Below are 17,363 nucleotides of genomic sequence, written 5' to 3'. Positions count from 1 at the left end.
ATTTTTCACATTACGATATAAAAAGGCTAACAGCGGTGCCAGGTAAATGTGGGAGGACAGAATGCATTTATTCGGATGGCTTTAACCCCTCAGTCAGATTCCATGATGACAGGCCTCAGGGAACGGCCCCCCCTTCACGTCTTTCTTTGTAATCTGGAATTGTAAACATCTCCAGACTTCACTCTCTGACTCAGACTAAAAGTCTGGACTTGCTCAATGTAGCTGTTTTCATAACTGGCAGAAGAACTTAATGACAATGGTGGAAGGTAGCACATGGTCACAGTGCTGGAATGAAACAATACGTATATTTCGAAGATGGATGATGGGAAATGTTTTAGAAAAAAACATGTTTCCAGTCATTTTACAACAAAAGATAGATAACTATCAAAAGCCAGCTCATAAAACTTGTCAATGCAAGAAAACAATTCTGAAATTCTGAAATCAGAACATAAACAGACTCATTGCATTTACTGCATGCAACGATTAAAATGAAGTAAAGGTGTTTACGTGCAAAGTGAAATTAAGGTTATAAAAAGTGAAGGTGTGCCAGTCGGGTATTGCTTAAACTGCTTATGACTTTTACCCATTAAAAGAATAAAGTTTAAGGCATTTACATGACCTTTGTCAGGTTATTAGACATAATCAGTATAAGATTGTATATGTGAATACACTCACTTTTATGTTTAAGTACTTTTAATTGGAGTGTACTGTTATAGCAGAGATCTTTTTTAGCGCAATTTTCCACCGGACAAAATTGCGATTGTTAACTCATGATTTCTGTTCTGTCTGTGCGCACCAATCTTGCACTTCTATCTCCTCCTCAACCAGACCACCAGAGACTTCGGGTTTTCGGCATTATGTTAAGGAAGGTCTAATATCGGGAACGCACAAAAAAAATCCAGGAAAAGATTTACTATCTCTTAGTGTTGTGATCCCATGACGTGAGAAAATTGCGCTAAAACACTCACTGAGTTTTTATTACTTGTTTGAAGAACTTGTTGATGCTTTGAAATTGGATTTTGAAAAATCCAATTTCTTTCCATGCATCCATCTGTACATCTATACATCTATCTTGGCCTGATGAAGACCTGAGTTAGAGATATTTTAAAGATATTTATTAACAATCTAGTACTCTCACTTTTTATGAACTCAACTTGATGAAACGGTTAAAACAAACAGAGCTCATCTTCCCTTTTACTGCCATTTCAAAATACACAAATATTTGGTCCCCGTTTCCTTGCGGCACAAACACTTCCCAGGCAAATAAAGCAAGTGTGACATCTACATTCAAACATACAGCACCTGTTTGGTACGGGTTAATGATGAATACTGGCCTTCACTCCACACACACACACACATCGATTTCAGGAGATGCCTCTGAGAGTAAGGAGAAAAGTGGCATGGTGTTAAAAGGATTTGCTTCTTCAGTAAATCAATGAAGCTCTCGACAGCAAGGTCACTGGGGAGGCGGGCGGTCATGCGGGTGAGGGTGGAAATGGATTTTACCAGAAAGTCACGCAGACACATTTGCATGGCTACAAGAGGCAACTAAAAAAATAGCCTCCGTCAAAGGCAATTCACTTAGGGCAGCCAGTTGAGGAGTCAATACAAGATTTGTTTAGATCTATTCTGGAGGAAAAATAGCGGCAAGTCGATTAATGGGATGCCTTATGCACTGTATAAAGGATCAACATAGGACAATGTCCAATCCTGTTTGCTTTTTCCTAGCATAAAAAGCTTTCTACAACACTATTAATACGCTCTATCTCTTTCTCCCTTTAGAAGCACATACACTGAAAAAAAATGGTCTAGAAACAATTCTCACTCAGAAATTGCTAGTACATATCACAAATAGTTTGAAAGAAACAGCAAGTAACACATTAAGTGAAAGACTGAAATAGTATTTTCTTGTAAAACATACTTGTAAACACAATATTTTTTTTATTTACAAATTCGAAAAAATCTTTTTTACAGTGTAGTCCTAACAAACGCAGCCTGTTGGCAACGTTTAACTCTTCAACACATCTTATAGTTACTTCAAAACGTTTTTCAGTGCAATGATGTCATCACAATAGGAGAAAACAATTAGTCTGACCAACATTTTAATATCTAAACCGACCATCTAAGCAATTAAGCATTGGTAAGAACATAAAACCAGGAGTTGGCATGGCAACTAAAGACTCTGCGGTATTCAAGCTTAAGCCTTCAATAAATCAGCAGTGAAACGTTTCTGCTTATTTCGCACTGTGGAAAGGGATAGTGTACAGGCCAAATTTACTCAATTGTTCGGAGATCCCAAACAGACTTTATAAGCAAATCCCATCCACATACTGAATCCAAATAAAAACTCAGGGCCTGGGAAAGGGTGGCTCTACTGCTGGACCGGAGGAGTGCATGTGTTTAACCACACAACGCCTGCTGGTTTGGCTGATGGCCAGTTCCCTCATGCTTCATCAAAACACTTCCATCGTCCATCGCCTGCTTTCATTATGAAGGAGGATGAATCAAAGTGACCACACCACAGTCATTAAATCGTCTTTATTTATCAGATAGGTTGAGAAGAGCTAATGAGAATCAGGGTGGGACTACCAAACATGCTCATTAAAGATGTTTAAATAGATCTGAGTGGGAACAGGGTATATCAAAGCTTAATAAAATGCTCAAGTCACTTGAGTGACACAAACACAGCCAACACCACACGTCAGGTCTACAGATTGTGACTAAAACAGATTGTGTCGGCTTTTATGACTTATTTTTCGCGACAGAACTTACCGAATATCCGAAACAATGCTGTGTGCTGGGATAAATGCGCTCGTTGTATGTGCATATATGCATATATATGCATACATATGATGCTATTTTGACCAGCTGAGAACTTGTGAAGAGCTTATAAAATGTGTAAAGGAGTAAAAACAGCGGCAGGAATCCCTCCGTCACACACACAAATGAAGATCTGCTGCGAGGAGACGCGGTTCTGATGCATGTACCGAACTGTGATGGCAACATCGCGACTATGACGGGGGAAAAAAAAAACAGGTATGTGTGAGCGTTCTGTCCTTTTCAGGGTCTCAACTTCCTGTTGGTTCGTTTACGTCTTTGGTCCGTGTTGCGTTCATATTTCAATCGTATCGCACAGTTTGTTTGTGTTTCCTACACCAGCGTTTACTACAGTAAAGTTGAGCGAGTGGATCTGGTATTCTGAGCTGGTGTGAGTGAGTGGAGGCGGGGCTAATTTGCATATTCATGGAGTATACTAAATGAAGCAAGGTCGTACATTCAAGCTATTTTAAGACATCAATACATTTTTTCACAGGAAAAAAAAACTTTTAAATATGTCATTTTAATGATAGATGATTAGTTTTAGAGGGTTAAAAGTATTGACTACAGGAGGGCTTTAAGTAAGAAGCTATGCATACACTCCATGAACTGAAGTGCTGTTGAACAACCAGCTTTATCAAGTGATATGGTAATTTGTCATCTAAAATGTATGTTTTTTTTTGTCTTGTCTGAAGCCCTGCACACCTCCAGGCTGCACTTTACACCAACCACTTTCCACACACATGACTACGCAACAGCCCCCAGGGGTCAGTGCCTGTGCTCGTGGGCCACTTTACTTTTCATTAGCCGTGTATTTACCGCACTTCTCAAGCAGCTGAGACATTCCATAAACACTATAGGGAACGAGCACAGAAGGTCCTTTCAGTCCCACCAGGGAAGCTGGGTAAGCCCCTGAGGGGTTCAGGGCACAAAGCTGAGGAACAGTTGAAAAAGAAGTTAAACTTTGTCTTTTATATTATCACTGGTTGTAAAGTTCATGTGTTGTTGTTGTTTTTTAATAATAATAAAAAAATAATAATTTGCACTTTCATTTTTTTATTTTTTCAGTTTGCTTGTTTTATTAAACTTACAAGAAAGTCTCATTAGTAGCGCTAAACAAAAGCTGTAGCCTAGTAGCCTAAGATTATAATGTATTTTAACACAAAATATTATTATAAAAATATATTTTAAAAAGTTTGCATTATGATACATCAGGCTTTTATGGCACATATAGTATGATATATGAGAATATGGAGTTAATACTCAAGGAGAAGAAAAAAAAAACACCAGTTGCTAATAGTTATATGGCCAAAAATGAAAAATGAAATTCTGAGCTTTTAATGCAATTCAATTAGATCTTTATAACAGTATAGCAGACTATATAAGGGGCAAAACATACAATGCAATAAAATACATGAGGATTGAGAGATAAACGTTCCTCAAAGCCTGTTGCATCGTATTTGATACACATATTTTAACATGATTTTACTATAAAGTTTATGGATAGTCAAGCAAACCCAAGTTGCTGATGCTGTGAGTGTTCATCTTAAAATATCACAATAAAAGTTGTTCTGACATTTAATTTATAATAGAATTTTTAGAATTAGGCTATACAAAAAAGGCCTTTTAGTTGCTAAAACAAGTATAAACTATCAATCAGACGACAGAAGGCATGTACTGTAGATAGTGTACAACAGATTTTCATGTTGATAATTTAGAGGCCTCAGAAATGTGCGTATCAAATATGATACAGCAGGCCTTATGAGTTAACATCGATTGAGCAGATCTGAAGATAGGCAAAAGGACAAACCCTTTGTGGTAGTACAGAGAGGGTTATGATGTTACAGTGAATCACAGGGGATCAGACAGAACAGAAAAATGAGGTCGGATATAGGTTACGCTGCTAGGGGAAATGTAGGGAGGGGGGTGGTCCTGTGGCAAACGAGAGGGACTGGTGTAGAATTAGGACGGGAGGTGACATGGCTGAGCAAGAGGAGAACCACACAATGTACAGCACGTTAAAATAACAAGACTGCACTGTTCGGAAGATCTCAAAGAAAGCACACAACACTGTCACGATTCTTTGATTGTGCTAAATGTCATGAATAAAATGAAGTAATGGAAAATTACATAGTTCAGAAAACTGATGCACGATATATCAACTAATAAAATTAGTTATTGGCTGATTTTTTTATTTATCAGTAGCTATGTTTACACCCAAAGCTGCGAATTGAACTTGTGTGCAAAATCTCAACATTGCATAAAACATTTGCGGAAAAAAAGCACAGTTTCCATCCCATGTGTTCAAAAGAACAAAATCTTCACTTCCTGGGGAATTGGCACAAACTATCTATAATAAAAATGGAAGTTGCTGCAATTGGGGAAGCCACAGTGTCTCTTTTTTCCTACATCATGAATGACTTGCGTCTCAGAGCGTGCACACGAAACGCAATAAACTGTCATGTTTTCTTGAGTTCAGATGCTGGTGTTTGGGAACGTAATCGTGTGAGGCGGTTCTGGGAGGGAATTAAACCAAATCATTTTGATGACAGATCAAAATGCTCAGGCATTTCAGAATGACCAAAAGTAACATTTGAGATGTTGTGCAATGAAACTGGCCCGCTGGTTAGTCCAGTTTATTCAATCACATCCTCTGTTGAGGTAGTCACGTGAGTTTTTTGTTGAGCCTCGAGGGATTTATTCGGTATATGCGTTTCCCCACCTCAATTGAGCACATACGCTTTTTATGCACATTTTTTTCATTTATGTGCATCTTGGTGTTTCATCTAGCGATTTTTATGCAGTATCCCAAAATGTGGAAACAGTGATACATTTTTTTTAGGATTCTTTGATTAATATAAAGTCCAAAATAACAGCATTTATTTGAAACAGAAATATTTTGTGTTTTTATAGGTAAATGTCTTTATCACTTTTTATCAATTTAATGCGTCCTTGCTGAATAAAAGTATACATTTCTTTTTGTAAAAAAACATTCTGACCCCAAATTCTTGACCAGTAGTTTCTTTTCTTGTTGAATATCCTGTTTCCTCTAAAATATCTGACATTATGAAATTGGAAAGGGTAGGGAACGACTTTAAACCCAATTAAAACGTCAACATAATCCACAGGAAACCAGAAAAACACTGACTGCAAACCCCAGAAAAGCCAGTTCTTCAGTGTCCATTTGAAATAACAACACCACTGGAATAGTTTCACGATGCTGCTGTTTACTCTTGCCAACAGGGCCCCATTGCAACTATTTCCGTCATTGACATCGTCCTCTGTAATCAAGAGACTATTCTGCCTTTGTGACATAAGCAAACACATTGTGTAAAAAGGAAGAGGCATTTTTGGTACACCGACTGCAATTTACAGACTTGTGCCAGTCACATCTGTTTGTTGAGAATCGTTGAGATTCATCTATCTATTTCCTTTTGTCAGGTGTTCCTCTTAACTGTACATATTGTCATTGTAAAGGTACACTCAAAATAAAATAAATACAGGACAAGCTTCAATATTTCCTTCCCAAACATTCAGTATCTCCCTATATATGCATTTACATCTGTGCTATGTAAAATAACACACCATTGTGTTTGTGATTCTGTGAGGAAAAGCTCCTCCCATCAAATGACAGTGAAAAAGATCCGCTCTTTCCCCTGCAGCTGGTGATGGTGGTGCCAGCTGGACCCACGCCAGCCGGGTCTCAGCCCTGCCCCCGTTTACACAGTCCAACCCCCAGGACAACAGGTGACACGCAAACAGTCACACTTTCAAAAAGGGCCAGTTAGCGTGTCTTAGGGCATCAGTAGTGCAAAATTACAGCTGACCACATAAGTAGACTGTTAGAAAAGAAGCAAATTACATGCAGCGGTCGCTACTGCTGTCAGGCTTTATGCGCACATGGTGCACGTTTGATGTTGTATGAGCGGTATTTCTGATGTTGAGGCTTTCGTTGGATTTATGGGCTCTGGCAGATGATAAAACGGAAAAACAACAAGAGGGATGAGAGCCATCAAATACCTTTCGCCATTCCCAAAGGCTTACTGAAAGCAGACCACAGATTCTGATTGCAAAGTTCAAATGGTTTCAAAATAATAAAGAACTTTTCTTAAAATAATGTTAAACCAAAGATAAAATGCACTACCACCTGTTACCCTTTCCATGCAGAAGGATGGTGGGTGCACCATTTAGAATTGAATTGAGAATGCCTTTTAAATATCAACTTAATTTCTGAAATTGAATTGAGGTAACAAAGAGGATACAGAATTTCAACTTGAATTTGAATGCAAGGAAGTAAAATTGCAATTAACTTAAATTTGAGACAGACAGACAGACAGACAGACAGACAGACAGACAGACAGACAGACAGATAGATAGATAGATAGACAGACAGGCCATGCAAAACCCAAAAGTCTAAAAAGTACTTTTTTTGCTCAAGCCAGCATGCATGGTGTAACTCAAGAGTTTGTGAGGAGGACTTTAACAAAGGACTGTTTATTTTAATAATACAGGCAGGATTATGTTGTCTGCCAGTGCCGGTCTGTTCCTAAGAGGTGACTTTTAACACCGAGTTGACGGAAGGGAAACCTGCCAGATTTAGCTTCCCAGGAAAAATGGCACACAGTAAAACTGTAAGAACCACCTGATCTCATTCACTGGCTGGTTCTGTCAGCATAATGCCCACAAAGTCAAACACAATCCATTCCGAGCCCACAAAGCACAACACTTTTGACTGTAAAACATGATATATGTCTTATAAAACATGATTGAAAAGTTACTGTTTTACCACAGAAAAGATCTGAGGAAACATTTTTATTATTGGTGTTTCCTCAAGGGATTTCCATGAAGATATATCTTTTCCTTGTTGCGAAATAACCTCTGGCATGCAACCGTTAATTTCTTGACTATATACAATGCATGACGCTTCAAAAATGTCAGGGCAGTCACCACAGTGTGGCACAGCATGTGCTTGTTTGACAAACGCACGTGGCTGCACTGTCCGCTGCTGTTTACTCGAGGGAGGGGCACTAGGTGAGCGTGACTGAGGTTTTCGAGGACTAAAATCTGTGCATCATGCTCTCTGATCTCTCTCTCAGAGTAACGGATCTAACAGAGGCAGTTTAAACAATCTCGCAAGACTCGACAGTGCGGTTTGTGAACGGCTCGAGGGCATTCGATTAAGAATGCAGAAAAGAATTTGGAGAAAGTGTAGAGACAGACTGAAGAATGGCTACACTTCCCACTGGTGTAAATCACGATCCTGCTGTTAAAACGCAACATAACACTGATCATTTGCAATTTGTTTGTGGCGTGCTGAGTTCGCAGCTCTGCGCTCTGCTTACGTAACTACAGCTTGGACTGAGCTGATGAGCTCTTTTCTGCTTGATAGGAGAGAAATAGGCTCTTAGCTCTGTAGTCTTTTATCGGTTTCTGTCATTTTTGTCAAATTCGCAAATGTGCAGTTAAAAATTTGTACTTAAAGAGTTACTGTCTTATCTATATTATAGATCTTCATTATCATCACATATTATAAGACATTAAGTCTCCAATTGTAGGCAAAGTGGGGAAGTAAAGACATTATAAAACAAAAGATGTGAACCAACATGAACAATGAAACGATGTATCTCTCTTGATACATTGCTCTTGCTTAATCATTTAACTCTAATGTTCTGTTTAAGGTATGAGACTCTAAGGCTCAGCAGTTCATATGTCTTGCTATGACATATCTACATGACCTTTAATAAATTAATAAGAAAACATGCTTCAAATGTTCTCTATGAGAATATGTCCTATGCTCACCAAGGCTGCATTTATTTGAAATACAATTTATTTATTTATTTTGTTTTTTGAACATCATTTTTTGACATATTACAATTTAAAATAACTGTTTTCTATTTGATTTTGAATATATTTTAAAATGTAATTTATTCCTGTGATGCAAGGCTGATTTTTGTGGCAATTATTCATTGTCACACGATCCTTCATAAATCATTCTACTATGCTTATTTATTGCTTATTATTGTTATCAATGTTAGAAAAAGTTGAACTGCTTAATATTTTTGTGGACACTGCGATAAACATTTTAAGGATATGTTGATGAATAAAATAAAAAAGAACAGAAATCTTTTGTAACAATGTAAAGGTAGGCTATTTGCTTTTACTTTTGATCAATTTAATACATCCTTGCTGACCCCAAATTTTTAAAAAGGTTGCTTAAAAAGTAATTTTTTAAGTACAATCAATTGGATGTTTAAGTCATTTCAACTTAAATTACATTAAACTGACTTTAAAAAAATGAGTTGAATCTTGTATAACTTAAAAAAAAGTGGAAACCGTATTTTGAGGAGTTAAAGCAATGTAAAAACATATGTTGTCACAACTTATTCATCATATAATTTTTTACAGTGTTGTATCACTGGGGTTTCTGGAACCCTAAACATACATGCAATCTGAACAGAACATGAGTGAACAAACATATGAGGCTAATGTTTGCTTCAACGGTTGTTGAACTTACAACAAAAGAGTGCAAACGAATGTGAAAATGAAATGATTAAAAGCAAAACTATTTCTAAACACAAGATTGCTTCACACTGACACTTTGCTTCAAATAACCTCTTCTTTGCATTGCAGTGACCCTCAATTCATGAGGAAACCAAGACTGAATATTAGCTAACGTAAAGCTACATGCCATTTGCATGGTGAGCATTCAAATGCATTACAGCTCACATTCAAAATGTGTTTTGTGTGTTTCCATTCAAACCAATAAAACCACAGATGTCTGCTCAATTGACATTCTGTATCTTCAGTCCGTCTCTTAATTTGTTTCTTGTCTTTCCCCCCTCCCCCAACAAAAAGCCTTGCTAAATTCACCATAGTAGACGACCCCTTTGGGTTAATTAGCCCTTGGCAGGACAACAACATTAATGTGAAGTGATGCATAAACACTCTGGGTGGACAGAGAGCGAGTGACTGCACTGCCTCAGGCCATTCTTGGCCTCAAACACTGCAGATCAGACCAGTCGTATCATGACAGCGAGATAAGGAAAGGGAGAAACCACATGGAGAGCTAACACAAAGAAGAAATATAGTACTATAGGATTGGTACTGTTCTTAAAAACCGACAAACACAACATGGATTTGCCTCATTATCTGCCTAAAAGTCCAGGGGGTTTCAAACTTTAGGGGTGCTTGAGGACAGTGGGGAAATTTGAGATAGAAAGAGAGAGAGAAAAAATGCATTTTTGTGCATTTTTAGGTCATAATTTCTTAACTGAAGACATTAACTAAATATTTTTAAATGTAATAAAAAAAAAAATCAAACATTTATAACACATTTACCAAATCTGATGATATTACGGTTTCATTATGTATTCTACAGGCTGGCCAAAACCAAAAGAATATTTTTTTCAGCAAAAATATTTTTCAAATATTTTATATATTAATATGTAAAATATTTTTAAATACGCATCCAATTAAAGCAAAATACATATTTTCTAAATAATATTTTAACCATTTGCTTTAGATTTAGTACATTGACAACATATAAGCCAAATCTTCAAAAAATTATTTAATAGTTTTCCTCAAACAATATAATACGCCTTTATGAATGAAAATGTGTAGGCCTATGCCATTATATTTTTGGAAGGGAATGCTTCACAAGGGGGTCATCATAACTGGCATCAAAAATTTAAACATTGAAACCCCTGTAATACTCAACACATGACGACAAAATCTGATACATGTTAGAAGGGTTGCACAACAGCGAGTAATGACCTCTTAAAAGACCAATATGAAACATAAAATGTCATTATAATGGATCTTGGAGCCTTTTCTTAATATGTTCCCACTGTGGGAAAGTGAAATCCTACAAAAGGCCCACCAAACAGACCCTACAGGACATACAAACGTAAACACTGCAAGAATGTTGTCTTACCTAAATCTCCATGGAAACTGTTGCTGAAGTTGTTGGAGCTTCCGTCAGTGGGCCAGTTCTTGCGGACACCAACAACATTAGCCTCGGAGAGCGCTAGCTGTTGCTTGAGACGCTTTTGGGACTGTGGGGTAGGAGGACTGCCGCTCTCAAACGACTGCTGGGAGTGCTGGGATGGAGAGCGACTCTTCTCTCTGTACATTCGGTAGGCGGTGGGGCTCGGGGACACGTGGCTGGACTGCCCTGAGGAGAAGTCTTCTTCGCTGGATGTCAGGTTTTCATTGGAGCTGCAATCTGGCGTGTATCCATCCTCAAAACTCCCAGGTGAGTAAGACCGTCTGGGCCACGTCAAGTGCAGTTCCTCTCCATCTCCCATAATGCCCCCCACATAAACGGTCGTATAGGGCTGACAGTCAGACTGGTGCCAGTTCTGCTGAGTTGCTCTTCTTCCATTAAGTCTAATTAAATTGTCCTTGAGGAACCCAGCGTTCAGGTCAGCCTCATCGTACTCACAGTTGTAGGCACTCTCTGATGCTCTTTCATGTGACCGCTCTGGCTTATGGACATCCCCGAAAGCAGTGGACAGATTACCCGGGACAGAATGCAAAGACCTTTTACGCTCCATCTGCATAGCTTGATTGCCCAAACTACTTATCTTCTCCGAGACTTCTCTATCATTGACCCGGACAAGACCCTTTTCTTGGTGGTATTCCATATTGACGTAGTAAGGCCTCTCGCTTTTCCCCTCGCTAGATGTTTGGGAATTGGCTCGCCTGATGCGTTCAAAGTTTGACCGAAGTGCAGCGACACCCAACCCTGTGGTGGCTTTTTCCTTCGGTGGAGACTCTGGAACGCCATCCGCCTCATGATGTGCAGGTCCACGTGAAGCAATGGGTCTGAGTGGAGCTTCAACACTTCTTTTTTTGTATGGAGACATCCAGTCAGTCTCACCATCTCTGTTTTTCTGCCTGTCCAGGTCTGAGATATCACATCCCCCCACCTCAACACACGGCTGAGACTCACGACTCTCCTCCTCTGCGGTCGTGTGCTTCAGTTTGGCTGGGAGACACCTGGTCTCATCAGCTTTCTGAGGATGGACGTCCGTGGATGCCGGCTTACGCTCACATTGCGACGCCCTACTGAAGCCCCAACGCTGAGAGTCATGGCTTCTCCGCTCTTTGGCCAGAAGTGTTTGCAGGTAGATCATTCGAAAACGCTCCTTGTTAACTTCCATCTCCAGTCGCCTAATAGAGTTTCGGCATTTCTCCAACTCCTGCTCAATGTCTCCAACAGAGTTCAAAGACATCTCAGGAGGATCTGAGTCAGGAAACTGAGCTTTCCACGCTTCCACAAAGCCAACAGGTTCTACCATGATTGCTTACTGCTGGTTTACTTTTTTAGTGGGGGAAAAATTACACATTAAAATCCACTTTTTTGTAAGAATACACCCAAAGCCATGGTGATTTATAACTTCATATCCTACAGCTGAGTTATAACTTGTCCTGTGTACATGCATAGCATAATCTCAACATCTGATAGACACTTACTCAGCTGATCTTGGAAAGACGCACAATTTTCTCCATACACAACAAGCAGAGTCGTAACATCCATGTGCACTTCAAACGTCTATTGACATCCGTGTTTCATGCCATTTATTTGGCAAACGATGACTGAAAATCCTTTATAAACAGTTTCGCGTACAAAATTCACTTCTCAGTCATGTTAGAGGCTGAAATGTCATTTCAGTGACGTATCCAAAGAAGTTACCAGAAAATTGTGCTTTTATTCTCTCAAACGTCGATATTTCTCAGAGATGCGCTGTACTCTTGCAGGGTTACCGCTGGCATCGCTGTCCGTCACTACATTAGACTAACATCAGACTGTATCTGCGCTCTCGCGCTCTCGCTCTCGCTCTCGCTCTCGCTCTCTCTCTCTCTCTCTCTCTCTCTCTCTCTCTCTGTGCTGCTGCAGGAAGAGGTGGGACTAGACTAGACGAGTACATGATTAATACTGACTGCACAGACAATCTCAGTTTAAAGACACAGATTCGGTTATTTAGCAACAAAGACAAAGAAAACGTGCAAAAACTGTTTGCGACGCTTAACTAGCGAGCTGTTTTTCCACTTACTTCGTTGCTGCAACCGCCAAAACGAATTTACAGAAACACTCGATATCGTGTAGGATTTATCGCATATGTTCTTTTTAGTTGCATGCAGATATTAGATACTTAACATTATCAAGACACGATCAATATATTTATAAAAAGAAAAAAAAAGTCGCTTCTGCGAAATGTTTAAACTTATTCTAATACACCTGACAGACAGTTTGATTGTAAACTGCTGTGGCATTTTCGGATGTCATGCATGATGTCTTGTGAACTTGTCTCCATCTAGCGTCTATGTATGGAACAGCAGTTGAACCTTTTGATCGTTTTGATTGTATACAAGTTTCCTTCGTCTTGGTCCCATTTCCCCATCTCGCCTTTTCCCCGTCTCGAAGTTATATCTGTGTGTCTGTCAGTGTTTTATAAGATGGAGACTGAAGTTTCTATTTCTCATCTGAATCCTGTTTGACTTTCTATTTTGTCTATTTATCCTGTTAACATTTTAAGGCTGACGAATGAATTCAAACATTGACACTATGATTTAGAAATAGAAAATGCTTTTTTTCTAAAGATAAACTAAACATAAACCAGACACATGCCTACACATGAGCTCTTTCAGACGAATACAATCAGAGTCCTGGCTCTTCCAAGCTTTATAATGGCAGTGAATGGCTGTTTCTGTTTTGAAGTCCATCCATCATAAAAGTAATCCACACGGCTCTGGGGGGTTAATAAAGGCATTCTGAAGCGAAGCGCTGGGTTTGTGTAAGGAAAATATTCATATTTAACACGTTAAAAAGTAAAATTTCATAGCTTCCATCCAAACGGCCATACGCAGTCTACTTGCACCTTATGCGCAACTTACGCAACTTGTGTCGGAAGTAGCGTAGAGCGTCATGGCTTAGGGTAAATATCAGCTGTACGTCATATTACTCACGCTTTAGACTTACGGGGAATCCGTATGTTTGTTTGGCCGGAAGCTAGTAATTTTACTTTATAGTTTTAAATATGGATATTTTTCTTACACAGACACATTGCTTCGCTTCAGAAGGCCTTTATTAACCCCCCGGAGCAGTGTGGAGCACTTTTATGATGGATAGATGCCCTTATGGACTTCAAAACAGAAACGGCCATTCACTGCATTATAAAGCTTGGAAGAGCCAGGACATTTTTTTTATTTAACTATAACTATAATATAACGATTGTATTTGTCTGAAAGAAGAATGTCATATACACCTAGGATGACTTGAGGGTGAGTAAATCAATTTCATTTTTGGGTGAACTATCCCTTTAATCCTTCACTAACCTTAACTACCGGTAGTAGGCATTCTTTGTAATCATAAATTTGTTCATGTGCAACTCACCAGGCATGTCGAACTCCCCTCCAGCTAATAGTTGAGATGTGAATTGCAATCTTCAGCAGATTTTTCTTCAGCTTGCATCTGAGTTGTTTTAAGACAGCATAATTACATTTGGTAAATCTAATTATTAATATTAATTATTATACTTGACTGAATATTCTGAAGTGAAATGAATAAGACAGAAGATAGACAGCAATAACATGTATGAGGTTTTGACCTCACTGATTGTATGACCATAACAAGAAGCCAGGACACACAAAAGATGAAGTTTATTTATGCACGTTTTAGGATACAAAATTAATTACAGCTAATGCCATTGTAGTCATTAACTTTTTTTCTATCCTCCATCAAAATAGCATTTAAAAGGGAGCATTTGTTTTCACCTTGGAGTAATTTGTAAAGGGTTTTAAGGGACTTGCACTTTTAGGATCAACAGAATTTTTAAATCCTCACAAATATCTTAAACACTGATAAATGTTCTGGCTCAAAAAAGAATATTTGAAATGTTATGTAATAATAACAATACAAATAATAATACACTTAGAGGCATGTTTCTCATCACACAATGGAATGCACATAATCCATCTGACACTAAACACAAACTGATTCATGCAGGATTTTAAAAATGAAAGCTCAACAAAATAACTAAGCATAATTTAAGCGGACCAATTCATAGCCAAACGTTCCTTTAAAACATTTCTTACTTTGATTCACGCCACTAAGTTAATCTGGCGGACGTTTCGGAAAGTGGTCAGAAAATTGCAAATCAAAACCAGTGTTAGCAGATTACAAGATTGAACGTAAAATTATAGCACAACCGTTCTTCAAGACAATCTTTATGTTTATTATTTTAGTGGTTCGTTGTTAGACATAAGGGGCCTCATTATAAAACGTGCAAAAATCCACTGCAATGTTCAATGTCTTGTGGTGAAGTCAGAGTACTGCAGGTATTTGGAAATCTAAGCAATTCTTACAGTTTGCCATTCTCAAGTAAAGGATTTAGACGACGACTGTTGCAAATAACATTAATTAGGGGGCGTTTTCTAGATTTTTCTAGATTTCACATCTGGAACAGAGGCGTACGTTCTCTGAATCACACGTAGGATACTCACATTTTAGAAATGAACTTGATCAAATGTAACATTTTAGAAATGAGGTCCCAGCTCTAGCTGTTGCACAGATTATGATGTTGTGTTTCTAACGTGAATTCCACGGAAATAAGTAAATACTGAACAGCATTGCTCCCTCGTTTCATCGATTGCATTGAATAGGCCTACTTTTCTTTGTAACAGCTACATTGTAAACAAAGGCATACAGGCAAACAGGTTTTAAGTTTTAGACCCCATGCAGCTGATTCAAAACACAAAGTGGTCTATATATGTTCTGTTTCTAACCTCATTCTTGTTGAATTAAACACAGTAAAGGAGTCTTTGCGTGAGCATGAAGAAAACGCTTTGCTCCCTTTGGATTTTTTTTTTTTTTTTTTTTTGTGTGTGTGTGTGGTTTGCATGAGTTTATAAATGTGCAAAAGAAGAGAAAACCTCACAGGGGCCCTTGTAATGAGAGAGGAGAAAGGAAAAGGTGAGAAATGGTAAAAGAGCAGCAAAACGAAGAGTTGGCACATTCTTTGTGGTGTTTAGGGTAAAAGGCACAAATGAAGACGGATCAGACGTGAGTGAGGAAAGTGAATTTGGCCCCTGGTGTGTGTGCTGCTGGATTGGTCTCAGGTGATCACACTGGGGCCTCGGCTTCCAGTTCGTTCGTGGATGTTGGAGATTTTTAGAGCAATGGCAATGAGAGGACCCAGCACAACCTACAACGGTCAAAAGAAGGGCTTGTTAAATAGACTGCCAGTATCATGAGACACAGTTAATGGAGTGGCTGCATTAAACGGCATTAAAGGGATAGTTCACCCAAAAATAAAAATTGTCATCATTTACTCAACCTCATGCTGTTCCAGTTTCTTTTTTTCTGTTGAACACAAAATAAGATATTTTAAAGAATGTCGGTAACCAAACAGTTGATGGGCCCCATTGACTTCCATGGTATTTTTTTCCTACTATGAAAGACAATGGGTGCCTTAAATTTTCAGGTTACCAACATTTTTTTAAATATCTTCTTTTGTGTTCAACAGAAGACAGAAACGCATACAGGTTTGGAACAACATGAGGGTGAGTAAGTAATGACAAAAATAATTTAGTTTTTCTTAATAAAAGCAAAAAATTGCTTTATTGCTATGTTGACTTAAAGGGATAGTTCACTTTGAAATTAAATTTTGGTATGTTTTAGCTTACCTCAAGGGCATCCAAGATGTAGGTGTCTTTTTTTCTGCAGTAGTTTCAATTTTGATATATTTAGGTCAAACCGTTCTTGTCTGACAGTCATATCATGCAGGTCTATGGTCACTGTCTCAAAGAGCATGCACAGAGTCCAAATTAAAACAATTCCCCATCGTCCAAATTAAACAATTCCCCATCGTAAGTACACATTGATGGCCTAAGACACGAAACGAGCAGTTTGTGTGAGAAAACGAACAGTATTTATATCGTTTTTAGCTCTTGTAACACAGCCACGTCCAAGTGATCTGAAGCGCCCGCGCCCTAAATACTGATATACGATATAAATACTGTTCGTTTTCTCACACAAACCGCTCGTTTCGTGTCTTAGGCCATCAATGTGTACTTACGATGGGGAATTGTTTAATTTGGACGATGGGGAATTGTTTTAATTTGGACTCTGCGCATGCTCTTTGAGGGGGTGACCATAGACCTGCATGATATGACTGTCAGACAAGAACGGTTTGACCTAAAAATATCAAAATTGAAACTACTGCGGAAAAAAAGACACCTACATCTTGGATGCCCTTGAGGTAAGCTAAAACATACCAAAATTTAATTTCAAAGTGAACTATCCCTTTAATAAAAGTCACCTTAAATGACCATTAAAATACTCACTGTTTCAATAGTGCAGCCAGAAGACTTGAACATTATGCATGTTAACATGATTTTAGTGTGAAAGAGATACTAACTTTTTCTCTGTAAAGTTACATTCAATTTTACAACTTTACTGCCATGACAACATAACACATAAACCCCTAAAACTACTGTAAAAATTGTTAATACAGATTTACAGCTCAAACAATACACAAATT

At 38.4% G+C, this 17,363-nt stretch overlaps 2 protein-coding genes across 4 annotated transcripts in view; both read right to left on the bottom strand.

Annotated features, from left to right (window-relative positions):
* Positions 1–12,704, bottom strand: part of LOC308680922 (breakpoint cluster region protein) — a 49,145-nt gene extending 36,441 nt beyond the window's left edge. For 2 of the 3 annotated variants that reach the window (XM_081349375.1, XM_081349376.1), the window contains exon 1: positions 10,751–12,685. In XM_081349375.1, the coding sequence (XP_081205501.1) occupies positions 10,751–12,119 (1,369 nt within the window). In that variant the 5' untranslated portion in view covers positions 12,120–12,685. Of the gene's footprint in view, positions 1–10,750 lie in introns of all 3 variants that reach the window. The other variant, XM_081349377.1, reaches the window with a different exon arrangement.
* Positions 12,705–14,464: 1,760 nt separating this feature from the next.
* The window catches only part of pgm5 (phosphoglucomutase 5), a 28,695-nt gene continuing 25,796 nt past the window's right edge, over positions 14,465–17,363 (bottom strand). Inside the window, exon 11 of the mRNA XM_081349970.1 lies at positions 14,465–16,025. Within this exon, the coding sequence (XP_081206096.1) occupies positions 15,936–16,025 (90 nt within the window). The 3' untranslated portion in view covers positions 14,465–15,935. The remainder of the gene's footprint in view (positions 16,026–17,363) is intronic.

The sequence above is a fragment of the Scardinius erythrophthalmus genome (genome assembly GCF_964197995.2).
Source record: "Scardinius erythrophthalmus genome assembly, chromosome: 20".
Lineage (NCBI taxonomy): Eukaryota > Metazoa > Chordata > Actinopteri > Cypriniformes > Leuciscidae > Scardinius > Scardinius erythrophthalmus.
This window is presented reverse-complemented; position numbering and strand designations above follow the sequence as displayed.